The 17,010-nt window shown below is 38.1% G+C and overlaps 1 protein-coding gene across 1 annotated transcript in view; it reads right to left on the reverse strand.

Annotated features, from left to right (window-relative positions):
- Positions 1 to 12,561: 12,561 nt before the first annotated feature.
- CWC27 (CWC27 spliceosome associated cyclophilin) overlaps positions 12,562 to 17,010 on the reverse strand; it is a 95,402-nt gene continuing 90,953 nt past the window's right edge. Inside the window, exon 14 of the mRNA XM_058043725.1 lies at positions 12,562 to 12,974. Within this exon, the coding sequence (XP_057899708.1) occupies positions 12,812 to 12,974 (163 nt within the window). The 3' untranslated portion in view covers positions 12,562 to 12,811. The remainder of the gene's footprint in view (positions 12,975 to 17,010) is intronic.

The following is a 17,010-nucleotide window of genomic DNA, read 5'->3' on the forward strand; positions in this document are numbered from 1 at the left end:
CTACCACTTCTCTGGGCAGATGGTTCCAGTGCCTCAACACCCTCACAGCAGAGAATTTTTTCCTAACATCAAATCTATACTCCTTAGATTGTCCTGTTACTACATGCCCTAGTAAGAAGTCCCTCTCCTTCTTCCTTGTAGTTCTCTTCAGGTACTAGAAGGTGATATGAGCTCTCCAAGCACCCTTTCCTTCTCCAGGCTGAACAACCCCAAGTCTCTCCATGTGCTGTGATTAACTTAGTGGCTCTCCTCTGGACTCTGTTCTACAGGTCCATGCCCTTCCTAAACTGGGTTCCACATAGATGGAGAAAAACTTTTATGGGGTTCAGTAGGGGCAACAGTTGGGTCCTGCATTTGGGTCACAACAACTCCATTTGCTCCAGAAAAATATTCCCAGAATTCTGGTGAATGAGAATTCAGAAGATTCCTGCTAAACATTACAAAATGTATGATGATATTTCTTTCTTTTTCTTTCTTTCTCTCTTTTATTTTTTTCATTAGAAATGTAGTCTAATGTTTAGAGCTTTCAAGACTATATCAGTTTCAAAACTCTCAAGTACTTCAGAATGGCTTTTAGGTCTCTAGCTAGTCCAAAACCAAAATCCTGAGTTTGAGAGTTGATCTTGAAATACCAGGTCAGTACTCAATACCTAAATCTTCCCCTAGTTCTTACCTGCATGCAAAATGCAATCAGGGTCCAAGTACTAAACAGGGATATGCTCTGTTGGATTTTAGGGGAATGAAGTGCTGTCTTCAAGGACTTAATTTCAGTTTTGTTAGTGAACATGGGCCAGTGTAGCAAGAGACTGCAGCTGTATTATTTTGGAGGTGAGTTAAACTGCTTTCAAATATCATTGTCCCTGTCTGTCTTCTGCCTCCCTACAGCTTAAGAGAAATTTGGCATGGGTGCTATGGAAAAATACTTGGTAAAGAGTAAAATGTCATATTAGTAAAACCCATGCAATAAGATGGAAGCTTTAATAAATGTTTTTCTGGTTGGTCTTCTTCCAAGACAGATTTTGGCCAAAAATGAAACCCCAAAACAAACACAGCTTCTTGGTAACAGTAACTTCTAATATCAAGTAAGAAAAATATGTTAGGTAAAAGAGAAGCAACTGTTTCGATGCAACCAGTGTATTAAGAAGTAGTGCTCTTTACCTCGGACACCCTGTGCTTTGCTCTAACAGGAAGACAATTGTTTTTTCAACGGACAGCCTCACAGGATAAATAAGGTGCCAGTGGACACAGGAGGTAAGTTAGCCCTGTGTCTGAAGCAGCATGCAGGTGTTTCCAGCTAAGACAGACTGAGCTTCTCCATTGGGCTCCTCAGAAGTACAGCCCAGACTGCAGCACTTGACATGGCTGTGTTTTGCCTGACAGGTTCTAAGTTCTGCTTGGGAGAGGAGAGGCTGACAATACAATATGAATCCAGCTCAACCCTGATGTAGGACTGCTTTCATTCAGTTATGAAAGCATGAATATTTAATCTTTCTCTTTAGACCTGAAAAGATTTTTTTCTGATAATCCTACAGTGAAAGGTTTCAGTCTGTTTGTCATGCTAAAAATCATCTCATTTAAAAAAAATTATATTGGTGTGCCTTTTGTAGGAGATGTATCTCTGACTGTTGTTTGGCCAGCTGTTTCTTATTGTCCGGGGAACAAAAATTTGGAGTTCTAAGGCACAAACTACTCTTGCAACAGCCACATCTGTTCTGATTAGGTAATGCCCACAGAATAAGACTTGTTGAAGAAATGCAGAAGTGTTCATTTATTCAGATGATATCATATTTGGGTCTGAGGAAAGCAGTGGCTCTGTTCAAGAAGTGTCTCATTTAAGAAGGGTCAAAATGTTGAGGATGAGAAGGGAGAGTTCTAAAGAAGGCATCAACAGCAGAACATGGAGGCTATGATGATACCAAGGAGTAATCATATTATATGTCCAATATCTCTCAGGAAACAACTGCCACTATTTTTTACTTGTAACAGGTCGCTCTATTAATTCCCAGGATTAAAGCACTGTATGGAAACCCTATTCCCCTAAACTGTACTGCTACACAAGCAGGAACACAGAGAGGCAGTTTCTTCCCAGTTCAACAGACTTTTCAAGACAACAGGTATTGTTTTAGTTAGATTTTGTTTACTGAACTAGCAGGTCCCATTCACAAAAACATGCCATTTGATTCTGAGAAGATAGCCAAATCCAGCTATCTAAAGTCTCACTAATGTGCAGAAAAAGGTGCCAGAATCAAGGGCTAGTTATAGCAAAGACTGCGCTACACAGGACAAATATATTTGGACCTGGATAGTTACAGCAATTCAGATAGAAGATGTTTTCTGATCATGTGTCCAATATTTCAAAAGATAAAAGAGGAGAGATTCACCATCAGCCTGACCACTGACTAAAATAAAAATAAATTCTATTTTCACATTCAAGGTTGGGGATCTTTTTAGAAAGCGTCCCATTATCTTACCCTATGTGCAGTTGGCTTTCATAAATGTGAAATGCTGTTTTACATTCACAGTCACCACTAAGTATTTCATACACTTAGCGTCTCCCTTATCTTCCTTCTCTGCAGCCTGTGGGCTTCCTTTCAGTGGCAGTACACTTGACTAAAGTGTAAAAAACCATGTGAAATCCATCTAAGAACAATGGCTGGAGGCACTTCTCTTTCCTTGTGCAGACATGGCAGATCAGTTATCAAGTGACAGATGAGAACAGTTATTCTGACAATTTAATTATTTTCCTTTTCACTTTCTGCCTTGGTAAGAGGAATTATAACTATTCATATGAGGACTTACAAGAAATGAAATTGTTTTAGTTACTGTGTATACATGACACAATTTGCTATGTCAACACAAGGAAGAATCCTCTACAGATTCCTTTTTTTCAGAAGGAGCTCCATACCCTTGCTAACATGAAAGATTAAGAAAGCTCAGGAGTGTTTACCTCCTTCACATCATTCCGTTCTGACCCAGAGCTGCCTTTTTATTCACTTCCACACTTTCATCCAGACAGTTTAAAGGACTTGAGGTGTGAGCTATACTAATTCCTGCTTTTTGCAGCCAGGTGTTTTATTACTATTGTTCATGACACACCTGGGAAAGAGAAATGCCTGTAACTGAGCTTTAAGCCTCAGCTCTGTATTAGCTTGGTTTGTTGCTGCTGGATTTAGTCAAGTATGAAAAGCATTTATTATCTTACATAGTCTATATAATATTTAGGATAAATTAAATAATATATTTTCCTTCCAAGGAGCAGATTTTTTCCTCCCTCATAAAATTCTTCAGAACATTATGAAATTGACCTTAGTTTTGAGAGTATAAATTTATTTTTATTGCCAAATTGAAGTCTAGTATAGGATAATAGGACTTGCATATAGTAGAGGAGTAATGAAGTTTGATCATGTGATGATTTGACCTGTCTCACATGGCATTCTGATAAGCAATCTGTGAAGTATTGAGTTGGCAAAACCACAGCTAGAAGATCTTCCAAGCATGTTGAGAACAAGATAAATTCATAACAATTGCAACTATTTGATAAAACACATCCAAAGAACAGAGTGCTGTTTATTATGGATGAATACCAAACACCACTCTTGGGAATAATCAATTGCTACAATTAAAAAAACCCCAACCTGTTAATCAGTAGGTTAATAGCAAAGAATTTGAGAATTATAAAGGTTCAGAGCTGAACATCATTTAAAAAACCCATGCAAATGGAGGAGATAGGAAAGCCCATGCTTGGATGTACAGACAGGAGTGTTGTGTGTTAAGATTCATTCCTCTGTTTTTAGCATGAATCAGACTGGTGAGATTGCAGTTTCCAGCTTTCTTTAGGTAACACAGGTAAAGAAAAATGTAGACCAGCTGGGAGAAAAGCCAGAGAAGATTAGTAGGGATGATTTAGAGATATACAAACCATGACTGTTAGGGAGAGAACTAAAATTTTGGGATTGTTTATTCTAGAGGAGAAAAAGGACATGATAAATCTTTCAATACATAAAATATTGCTGCAGAGCAGAAAAGGTTATTCATTCAGACTGGTACAAGAAGTTACGGGTTGTGCTAAGCAAGAGAGATTTAGGTAAGATTTTAGAAAAGACAAGAATATTCATGCACTGGAAAAAAAAAGTGTAGAGTATTGAGGGAGGTTAGACAAAACTCTCTCTTAAATTCTGGAATTATATCTGATTATGTGTTGTCTGCTCTAACTTGAAATGATGTTTAGTGGCTATGTTATTATAATTTGGAAACTCACTAGAAATAGGATGCTATATTAGCTCCATTAGTTGTTGGTGTAGCTTTGGTACTTAACACTCGTGATTAATTCACTGCCGTAAAAGGACTCTAGACTTTTGTTGGGTTGTGTTTGGCATTTGTACAAGAGCATACTTTTTTCCCTTGTTAGCATTGCAGCCTGTATTCTCCCTTCCTAATATTGCCTATATTTCTGTAGTGCAATAATAAGTGTGCAATAGTGCACAGTAATCTGTTCACTAGTTTGTGAATAAATAGCACTTCAGCTCCAAACTCTCTTTTTAGGTGCATTCATACTGTTTATAAATATGTACTTTAGTTATTCAAGGTAGGAAATCAATAGATAATTTGAGGCACTGAATCTTTCTTTGTGTGAGATATCTTTGGATTTGCCCACTAACCAAGAGTTTAACATATTTTTCTTCTAAAACTATATTTCCACACAGGATGTCAAGAAGCCAAATGTTGTCTGTCCATAGCTGTGTGATACTGTATTGGCTTACTCAAATGGCTCTGAATGTTTGTGGCTTTCTGAGGTCACAAGGGACCACTACTCCAAAAGCCACATTGTAGAAATAGCAAACACTTTGTCACTGTGGAAGTTCTTTACTTGCTTCTTCCCCTCCTGTCTGGAACCTGAACTAAATCTGTGGTCTGACAACTGAAAGACCAACTTATATTTGTGAAATATAGATCAGACCAAAGGATCAGAATGGCCAGAACAGGAAGAGCAACACTCCACTGTCTGCTGCCAGTCTTAGTAATGTTGCTGCTTTGACCACCAGTCTACAAGAAGTATTCTCAAAATTAAACAACGCAAAAGGTTGCTTACCCTGCTGTAGTTTTTATCATTTGGTAAAAACTCCCAGATCTCTGCATGTTTTTGGTGCTGTCAGAAAACTTAATTTAACAGAGGAAGAATGGCAGCTATTCCACAGGTCTGTAGGGTAAATAAACATTAATTTAGCATACTGAAAGCAGAACTATTACAGAATATTATGCAGTGGCCTGTGTACCATGGTTGCCTGGCTAAGATCCTTACACAGATACAGTACTTTTCCAGCTCCCTCCTCAGCCCTTGGGGTCTCCTGTTGTGCTTCTGTTCCTCCAAATCGTAATTACACTTTCCTAATGAGTCTGATATACTGACATTGTTTGGGTGCCAGCTGATTTTACACATGCTATTATGCTCTGGTGTATATGGGAGTGCTCATCTGGTGTGGATTTTTTAATCTTAGCAATTTTCACAATGATTTTAGTCAGCAACAACAACAAGTTTCAGCCCCCAAAGAATTAGAGCTTGCCAGAAAAACTGTTACAAATTGACTAGAAGTAAAGTTGATGGATGAAAATTATTTTCTAAGAATAGAGTTTGAGAAAAAAACATGCTTGTTTTACTCTAATTGCCTTCAGAAACACTTGGTCCTGGTACTAATTACTTTGGCTTTGAAGACTATATTGTCTTCACCTCAGTACTTTTAAAAAGCTTTTTATTGGAATTCCTGTCATTATTCTCCTATCCCTGTTCTGAGACTGCAGCTGAGAATGTGCTGTCCTGTCTGCTTGTGAAGTCATATGTCTGTGTTACAAAGTCCCTTTTGAAAAATATATTTTTTGCCTTTTTAATATCCAGGTAGCTACTGAATTCACATCTATTTCTCACTTGTGCATTCATATTTCTGGTTAAGCTCAGGAATTCCAAAAATAATATCAGAGAGGAAAACTCAGAAGCTCATTGCTTTTGTGGCTTTTTTCACTGAGGCCAGTTTTAGCCCATGTTGCCAATGATCAGTCTGTACACTTTAGTTCTATATTGTATACTTAAGCTGTGTGTGCAACAAATGATGTTTTCTTAGCCTCTCCATACAGCCTATTAAACAGTGGTTGGAATACTTCCATCTGTAAAGCAAAACCTTTGGCATAAATAATATTGTCATTTGGATAGGCTAGACATACTTTTGCAAAGTGACCTTGTAAAAATATTGTCTGAGGTATGACTGAGCCTAAATTATATGACAGTGAGGTAGTATATTTTGGTCTCTCTGGTATATGAGGTCTCATCTTGTAGCAGTGAAACCACCTGACATTAAACAAAAAACAGTAATGTGCATCAGATTTAGAAGCTGAAGAAAGCTAGGCTGAGTCTTTTGGGTTTCTTTAATCTATTTGAAAACTTTTATGTAAATTCTTTATTTGGCAAAGGCAAACATTGCTTACTGTGGTTTTCCTGTCTGATGATTTTTGTCTTTGTAAAATAAAATGATATGAAACACTGTGAGGAAAATCTTTTGACTACTGTATAAATATAAGTAAACATGGAATAGTTGGGTCAGAATTATTTTTTGCTCTCCATTTACAGCTCCTTCAAATGCTTTTTTGTTGTCATTTGGGATAACTTGGTTGTTTGGGTGTCCTTGATGAAAATATCTTGCACAAGATGCATATTTCCGTTTCCCCTCAAGGGTCAATCATCCTAAAAACTGTCTTCCTAATCTGTAGGGCAGGGTTAGGTATTATAGTTAATGGCCTCATTTACCAGCTCATGCCCCTGAATCGTTATCCAGATGTTCATACTTATTATACCATCCTGCCAAGTCTAGTCGAACACTTAGGACCAACTCATGCCCTGACATTTGAAATAATTTATGTGTTTAATGTGTAAACTCTTTGGTTTGTATATTCTGTAAATGTAAGGGAGAGCATACTGTAGCTGTAATGGAAATATTTTTTAAAATAACTGACCACATACTGACAGTTATTTTCTGCTGTTCCAGTGAAATAACTTTTTAAATGTAAGGATGCAATACCTCATTATACAGGTTAGACCATGCTTCCCAAGTCTGTAGAGAGTCTCTGTTCAAGCAGGTAAAGGAAGTAACCTTTGAATGCAATGTCGTATTAAAATCTGTTTGACTCAGAAGTTACTTCTGAAGAAGAACATATGTGATTTTGGAACCAAGTTTCAATAGTGGCTGCAAAAATGTGATCTTCCAGACTGTGTTCAATATAAAGAGGTTCAGCTTTCAATGCTTCATTGCTGCCAAATAAAGCTGCCAAAACTAAAGGCTATCCTAGGGCCATTCTGTAACTGTGCCCTTTTACTACTACAAACAAATCACAAAGGGCAAGTGTGCAGCTTAATAACCTTATGAATATTGGACTGGACATTCAAGTGTGTAATACCCACTGACGTACAAATATGACCATCACATCATGCTTTGTTCCAAAGCCAGTGCATTTCATAAAGTAGAAACAAGAACCATAGTAAAAGTGTATGAACCTGTTCATATCAGGACTTGTTTTCTCTTCCATGGGATTTTCTAGGTTAAGAAGTGTAGATTTCCCACCTACCTTCCTTACAATGCCTTTTTTTTTTCATTTAGATTTGGTGAATTAGTCTTAAAAATGCAATTTTTTTCCTGATGTGTTGATGTTTAGGATTTTCTTTTCCCAGAAGGTGCTGTCCTGTTGTCTGTAGTCCCCTTTCATGTCTGTAAATTTAAAGATGTTAATTCAGGGTCCTTGTGCTTTTTAAAAACAGTGCTTTAAGAGTAGAAGCTTATTAGTACCAACCAATTTGTGTTTTAAAAAAGACCTTGATTTTTTTCCCAAAAATAGTAGCTTTCAGGCTTTTGTACTGCTTTGGAGCAGTACCAGACAACAATTGTAGGCTACAATCAGCAGATCCTCATTCTGTGGCCAGAGCGGGTACAATGCTATTTTGGTTTCAGGAATAATAATTTTAAAAAGAAAAGATATAGAGGAAGTGTTAAAAACATAAAAAAAACAAGTTTGAGTATAAATTTCAAGCCTACTGTCTGAAACTTTGGCTTCATGTTTTTTGCATTTGTAGCATGTACAGAATCTACACAGGCACATAATAAAATAAAATGCAGCTTCAGCTCTTGTGTGTGACTTATCTGGTGGTTTACAGATTCTTCAGCTCAGCACCGGGAAGCCAGGAGACATAAAGAGAGCTGGAGAAGACAATGGGGCAGAGGCTAGCTATAAATGCAAAAACAAATGAAAGGTTGAGAAGGGGGAGGACATAAATTCTTTGTCTGGACCTTGGTAGTAGAGGCTGACAGGGAAGGCATGATGATGAGGGAAGTGGTGATGAAGCCTGTGGAGGCAGAAACCAATTCTTATGTGTCTGTGTGAGATGTGTAAGAAAGATGTGCCCAGGTGTGCAGTAGCTTTTTAAACACACTCTTCTAATCTGTGACTTATAAATGAAACTTGTGCTGTGTGAGCAGGTTTTTAAAAAACCAAAAGAAGTGAAAAATCAAATGGAAAACCCCATCTGTGATGGATACGGAAGTGGAAGTGAAATCCTGCCAAGAAAAAGTATTGTGAAAATCAATTCAGAGGAATATTTTGTTGTGACAGCAGCTGAGGTGTACAGGGCTCTGACAGGCTGTGTGCCACCTACCCTTCAGAGAACCCCTCTGTGGGTACAAGGTGTCAGTTTGCATGAGGAATTTGTGATTATCAAGCTGGAATATGGCCCATCTGCCGAGGATAACCAAAGGGCATCACTTTATGGCACTCAACTGGGAAGTAGCCAACTGCTGGTACTGGCTATACCAGTAGGGCAAGAATGTGCTACCAAGGGATCATCAGATGCATTCAAAAACTTTCCAGTTTACATTCTCTGTGCTGCATGTATGCCATCAGGAACTTTACAGCCACTATATGATCAGCTCATTCTTTGCTACAGTGAAAAATGTAAGCAAATACCTACATCTTTTACTGAGAACACACAGGTAAGAAGTCCCCTCTTCTTCTAACAGCCCAAATCTGTCATCATTTAAGTAATGACAAATGCACATGTCTCTGCCAGAATGAGGCAGAGTCTGGAGCTATCCTTTCTGTCTGAAGCTAGTTTTTATGTTGCCAAAGCATAATTGTGTCTTTTGCAAACTTGATGTCCTCTAGACAAAAGCAGACAACATTGCTGTGTGGTTATTTTAACCATTATAGTTCAGACACTCTTCTACTGGGGAAAGGAGACAGTATGGGAAAAACCTCTTCCCAAACCTACTCATGCTGGAAGCCAGCAGCTAAGGGAAAGCTACATGATGTGGCATTGCAGATTACACCCCTAGCAGCCTAGGCATAGTGGCTATTTGACAGAAATAAACCAGGCACTGTTGTACTTCAGGGTTTTTTCAGCTCCAAAGCAAAAAGGGCACATTGTGCTAGCTGTTGGCATCACTGACAGCATTTGAGGCAAGCCTTTATGCTCTTCTCGAGGATCTTGCTATTAGCAGATGTGGCCTAGCAGGATCTTATCTACTCAAAACCCAGTTGGTTTGGAAATGAAAATGTTGACTTTACCAACATAATGGTATCTGCAAGGTTGATAAAACCTTTTCCCCCACCCTTTCCTTCTTTTCAGCTATGAAAGTCACATTCCCTCTTGCAAAATGAAAGGCTCCATTAATGTTTATATTAAAAGAAAGGCAGGTATGACAGGAGAGACTGTCTCACAGAACATTTGCCAACACTGGCCCACTGTGTTGGTAGCAAAGCTGATGTATTGAAATTGCAGGTTAGCTGCCACTAAATACTGGTAGACCTTTGGTAGATCTACCCAAAATTCAGTCATAGCCTGGGCTTATATGATTTTTAGCTTGATGTAATGAGTATTCAAAAATGCAGGTGATGATGGTGGGGAAGTAGAGCATATGCAGCAATTTTAAAACCTGACTTGTCTACAGAAATTACTACATATCAGCACTGTGGTTTTCATCTTCAAGCTGGGCAATCTGTGCTCATAATTAGCATTTTTAGGAAGTAGAGCTTCACAAGCAGCTGTTAAGACACTACTTTTTTATTGGTAGTGCATAGACAAATGTGTCTAGCTGTATGTTACAACTATGTAGGTATTAAGTTCATGCTTATACAGACTGGTAAGGTGGTGGTCATAAGGGTGGAACATGGGAGATGCTTAATAAAGATTTAAGGAAATACAATAATTCAAAAATCTCATTACCATAGAACAAATTCCTTCTTCACTGTTCCCTAAATTTTCAGACACTAACCTAGCTCAATATGACTCTTTCACAGAGAGGGAGACACCTGCCCACATTGTATTTCCCACTTGATTTTCAGAATTGACAAATAAAAGGTGTAATTCTGAGCACACACATTTCACAGTCTTTAAAAAGAACACTGCAGTGCTGTACCACTTAACATTTTGTGTAATTACAGCAATGGCAGATGATGAATGAAATAGGTTTGAGTTAAAATGATTCTGCTAGCCTGCCAGTATGGGAAACTGGCAGGATTGTTACTGGCAGAATAACAGGTGATACTGCAAACTACTTGTTTCAGACAAGTATCATCATTTAAACTTCTTTCTGTGAGGTTCTTACTCCTTGGTGTTGACTTTACCTGACTTATGAAAATGTACTTCTTACATAAGCTTTTGTTAACTTCACTCCAAATATCTCCTAAATGAAATACAGAACTACTTTTGCTTCAGTGCAGTGAATAAAATTTAGATACCTTAGCCCATTTCTTGTCAACTTCATCAACTCTCAGTTGACTAGTTGTGATAATCTGACTTTCAATGCACACTTAACAAGAAAATGTCAACATTGTCAACATAGTTACTCTCTTGTTCTTGTCAGGTTACCAGTCCTGGGCAAGGTCCAGACTTCTCAAACCTCTTCCAAATGAGCAGGGTCCTAAGTCTCAAGTTAAGTTTCCTTTTTGGGCTTCTCTAGTGCTTAAAACTGGGAATCATCTAATACAGCTTACTCAGAGCTGATGCAGGTAGTCGGCAAAAATATTCAGCTAAGAAGGGTGCTAGTCAACTTGTCCATTTATTGACTCATGCATCCTACTTTAGCTCGCAGGAAAAATACATAATTACATTTTTTTTTTATTCCAGGGGCAGTAACTGTCCTGGAATTGATTCTCAAGGTTTTTTTCACATCTACCCGTCACTTTTCCCCATGTTCACCACCTTTTCCTCCTTCCCATCTCCACCAGAATGGGAGTTTGATATACTCATTTCCTGTAATCACTGATTTAAAATCTTCTCCACAAACAAAGCAATGAATAGAGGAACAGCACGTGACATTAAATGTTCTTCACTTGGCCAGCAGACCCGACAGAAACGACTTAATGATTAAAAACCTTTGACTCACTAGTTTGTGAATGGCCATGTTAAGGAATGTAACCCCTCTTAACTTCTTTACACCATGGCACAGTATCATTCACTCAGCCTAAGAGGAGGATAATGACAGCTTTATACAGGATCTCACTTCACACCTCCAAGTTTTCTCCTTATCTCAAAGGTTGCACTATGCATTTAAGCAATAGTCTGTATGAATCTAACCTCTGATATTTGGGGCATATTAACCCACCAATGCAGGTTTATGTATCTCACACCTCAAACCCTATCAAGAAATTTGGCAGTGGCAGCTTGATAAGGACACCATACCTTACTGAACTTGTTCTAAAAACAACATCAGCAAAAACACTCTGGTGGCACTTTTTAATGACCTTGTTCACTCTTCTTTAGCTATTGGCTATTTGGATAATTCATGTTCCTGTGGCATCAGAATTGCTGTAAAGGAGCAATGAAAATTCCTGTTTATCTGTAAAAATATTAACATCCAGGGTTGTAAAATATGAGGAAAGTCTATAAACTGGAAGCTCGAGCTCAACTGAGTTCAATTTTAGATGACAGAATAATTGTTTAAAGCAGGGTTATGTTTTTAATGAGATTGACCATATTTCCTTTGTTTCTATACTGGACTAATTAACAAACTAATCTTCATTACCTGCTTTACAGTGAAAATTCTACCAGAGGGATCTTTCTGGTATTGCATCAAGTGGTTTAAGCAACCATTACAGCATATTCAGATTCTCTTTTTTTATTCATCTGGTATGGATAGTGAAATAACACATCTAAAATGTATTATCCCAGCTTCCCAAGATGGGATCTGTACTGGAATGTGTATTTCAAAAGAAGGAGGCAATAGCCAGATTCTCAAATTAAACTTAGCTTGTTTCAAAAAAGCTGTGACCATTCTGAAAAGTACTGCATCATTTTAATTCTGTGTCAGAGTGGTTTAGGCAGGCAAAGCTTTACCTGTCTTTTAAAGAACAATGGAAATAATGGAAATTGCACTTTCATAAAATCTTAAAAGTCTGCAGATGGGGTTTCCATGTTCTAACCTGACCCTCACTTAGACAAATTCCCATTCATTATGTTGAAAACTTTTTGATTACCATATTTTGATTAAACAAAGATTTTGACTACTGTAATTAAAACACAGACAAAAGTCAAGTCACCTGTTTTATTAAATACATCATTCTAAAAACCTTTAGAGAGGCTGGATAATGAATGCAGTGAGAGCACTTGACCGTACAACTTAAGAAACAAATGATAGCTCTGCTTCAAAACTGCACGATAGGTTCTTGAGAGATTCCTTTTCACACTTGTCCAGTGGTATTTTTAGGATCAGCTTACAAAAGAGCCAGTGCTTTATTGCAGTCACTTTCCAAGGCAGCTCTGGCTAACTTTACACTTCTTTTATCTCCTTTCCTTTTTTTCTCTCATTATCTTCTTGCTTTCTTCTCTTCTCCTCTTAGTTACGGGATTCCGTGGATCATAGATCTCAAAAGTATCTTCATCCTGCATGCTTGCATCTTTCACCTTTCTGCTTTTGTCTTCAAACTGAAGCACATGTGACATCCTACAAAAAACCAAACTCCAACTCAGTGAAAGAATGGAAGATATAATTTGTAATTATGACATGCATGATTTATTTTTGGTCATAGCAAAAAAGAACTGACCTAGCTTTCTTTTGTTAGTGAGGTTTTTTTTTAATTTCTTAGAAGACCCTAATATTGTAGTGATAATTTTGTAAAGACTCCTTTTGAAAAATACATCTAAATACAGATAGAGTTTTCTGTGGATTTTATTTCACATACTAAATTCTCTTTTCCTGTATTTTTCTATTTAGCATAACTTCCAAAATATATGGCAAATTTTTCCCAGCAACAGGGAGTGTTCCTCAAGTTTTCCTATTAGTCACTTTACACACCTTTCACCAGCATGGAGGGTTTTACAAAAGTGGGAAAGAGTTTACATGGAAAATGCTTGAAGTAGGTACACAGAAGATCAAAAAGGAAATGCTTCATGTCCTGCTGTTTCACATTAACTTGGTTCAGATCATGCTTTTTAATTCTCAATTTAATTTTAATTAAATAAATACCTTGTTCAATTCAATGTTTTTCCTACTGTTCATTAAAAGTTTCCCCCATTAGATATTTCCTAATTTCAGCAAATTTCCAGTAATCTGAAAACATCTCTGTTACATAATGGAAAAATGGCACACGTGAACCTCAGGAGGTTCAACAAGGCCAGGTACTAGATCTTACACCTGGGCAACTACTGATAACAACACACGGTGGAAGAGGAAAGGATTGAAGCAGCTCTGCCAAGAGGAACTTACATGTGCTGGTGGCTGAGAGGCTGGACATGGCCCAGCCATGGGCACTGCCAGCCCAGAGAGCCACACGTGTCCTGGGCTGCATCCAGAGCAGGGTGGGCAGCAGGGCAGGGAGGGGATTCTGCCCCTCTGCTCTGCTCTGCTCTGCTGAGACCCCACCTGCAGGGCTGCATCAGCTCTGGGGGCACAGCACAGCAAGGACAGGGACCTGCTGGAGGGGACCTCCTGGCATGAGGAGGCCACCAAGATGATCCGAGGAATGGAGCAGCACTCCTGTGAGGACAGGCTGAGAGTTGGGACTGTTCAGCCTGGAGAGGAGAAGGCTCTCAGGAGATCTTATTGCAGTACACAACAGGACTCACTAGGACTGATGGTGACAGACCCTTTAGCAGGGCCTGTAGTTACAGGACAAAGGGTAAAGGTTTTAAACCAAAAGAGCCCATATAAAGATGAGATCAGAAAGACATTTTTAAGACAAGGGTGGTGAAACACTAGAACAGGTTGCCCAGAGATGTGGTAAATTATTTTTTCAGGACAAACTCATATATCTAGGCAAAACCCACACTTAACCTTTGGATTCTGTGTGATCAATTTTCAAAAATGTCTTTGATAGGACAACTTAAGAACTATACTGATCTGATCAATTTCTATAGCCTGTCTTTGTCAACAGTCTTAGTGACAGAAAACCCAGGAAAATGTGCAAGTTTCAAAAGGAAAGTTTTGTGGCCAATGAAGCACTGCTTTACTGGTCTCTTGCAACATGTACAACATTCTGAATTAAACAGTTTTCAAGGAGCTTTAGTGCAAATCTCCATACATAAAGGGAGGGAGAACCAGCTCAGTTACTGCAGATTACAATATAGTACTATTAATGAAACCAGAAAAAAAATCATAACTATAGACCATATGTGATGTGCTTGAATGCTTAGAAAATTCCTAAAAACAAAAATTGAGAATTTTCATCACAACTGATTTTTGACATATGTGTTTCATAAATACTTGAAGAGTTGTTTCCAGTGTAAGAAACTTAGGTAGTTTATAACCCTGTCCACACTACTAACACCCAAACTTGTTTTTTTAGTCATCTCTACGGTTCAGAATAACATAATGTACCATCAAAGTGACTCATGGTTGCATATTTGTAGTTTAATTATAAAAACATTGTCTCACAGTGGAGGGACTGAAGTAATTTATTTTAGCTAACATGCTTTCTGCATTTGTCATATTCTTCTCAACTTATTAAAGATGAGTAGACATATCAAATCCCTCTGTCCTAGTATGAATAAAGTACAGGCCTAAGAGATGGAGTCATTCCTCCGTGCATGGTTTTAAAGTGTGTTATGGGAGTGTAAGTAGAAGTGTAGTCACCCTTAGTCCTTTCATCAACTCAGGTTTTCCAAGAATACTATAGCACAGGACATAACCTGCAGGATACAACTGACCAGAATTAAAATTAAATGTAACTCTAATTCTTGGATCAGGCCATACAGTGCCCCAAGTAGTTTGCAAATTACATGCAGTAGATTCAGACTAAGCAATATTTACTTCTCCCCAAGAGCTGAAAGAAGTCATAGTCTCTGACTCTTATTCGTAACTTTCCACTAAGACACTCCCAGCTGTGATTAAAAATAAGCCAATATTAAGAAACTTTTTGATATTCCCAGAATCAATTTTAGATGCAGCATCTCAGAGGTAAAGCAAAATAAACACAGACTGCAGTGGAGATTTTAAGAAATATTTTCCTTCTGTGACCTTAAATTTATTTTTGCAAGTCACTCATCTTCCCAGGTAGACCTGTTCTGCACCTATATGAATGGTCAATCACAGTGAATACTGTTCTTCAAAAGCAATTAATTTTTTTAAAAGGAACATAGGAAGGATTTAATAATTATTTCTATATTAAGCATTTGAATATAAATTAATCTTACTCAAGTTCCTCTAACTGAAGTGTGCCTTTGCATAATTTTCCAAGTGCAGAGTTAGGTCCACAAATACAAGTTTCATGAGACTTTTCCTTGTTCAGTTTATAACTCTCTTCCCTTCTGCATGCTCCTGGGTTCAGTGAGGAGCTGCCCAGTCATGTTCCTGCAGTCACTGTGCTGAAACAGTAACTTTATCTCTGTGTCTCTGATCTTCAGGAACCCACTAACTTGTGCTTATCACTGGTTGTTGACAACTCATTTTATATAAGAGAGATATTCAATTTTAAAGTCCACTTTTCTTCAAAATTTAAAGGATGAGAAGTAGTCAGTTCTACCAAGCAAAACTCAAAACAAAACAAAACCTTGATTTTGCAGCTTAGTTTTTTGCTAAAAAGTTGTAAAATAAAATAGCTTGCCAAAACTGATTACTCTGTGTTTGAAGTACCTAGTTGTGCAAGTTGTTGTTCTTCCTAAATAAAAGACACAATCACAAGATTTCTGTTAATATGCTCATCATCTTAACAAAAATGAACAAGGAATCTTTGCACAGATTTATTGCTGAAGAGGTTGATTTTTACCCTGACCAGATGACAGTGTCCTACAAGTTGACCACGGTCCTATCCCATGTAATGGGGGGGAAGCTTCCCTGCATTTCTTTCCTTTCATATTACTAAAGAACACTCAGTAGCTGGCTCTCTTCTGTAATCCAAAAATGGAATGTCTTGAAACTTTGGACTGAAATACACAAATTAATTTAAGACAGTTTCAGAAACAGCAAAGGATTTCAAAGGTACAATGATACTCCTGTGGCCTAGTGATATTCTCAGGTCAGCGAACAGATCAGGCTCTTTTGAACTACTCTAGTGATACCGTACTTGTAAGAAAAGATATGATACACTGTAATCCCTCTGCTTTTGAGATGTGTGAGCCATGCACTGTATCTGAACCATATGCCAGCTGCTGACAGCTGGTAGTCATGTTAAGTGTAGCATAAAAAGAAGTCCCATGGTCCAAAGGCTTTGGCCTTTCCAGAACTCCTTTTGGGAGAAACTGAAGTGGCAGTCAGTGAATTGAATAATTTTGAATCTTGGCAAGAGTAAGGAAGCACTATGCTTTTGCTCTATGGATAAAGTTGAAACCTCCAGGTACACTCATGCATCAGTGATTTTTATACTAAGTGAAATGAAAGTGCAAAGCTGTATTGCCTAAGACCACACTTGCTTTTCAAACTGATATAGCTGCTGTTTGCTACCATCTGCCTACTGCCCCCTTTGACTTTCCTTGCACAAATGGCCCTGCAGAGCAAACTTCCTGGTGCCTGGAGGAAAACCTGGGACATTATCTTGCACTCAAAT

This window comes from Melospiza georgiana, chromosome Z, assembly GCF_028018845.1.
Source record: "Melospiza georgiana isolate bMelGeo1 chromosome Z, bMelGeo1.pri, whole genome shotgun sequence".
NCBI lineage: Eukaryota > Metazoa > Chordata > Aves > Passeriformes > Passerellidae > Melospiza > Melospiza georgiana.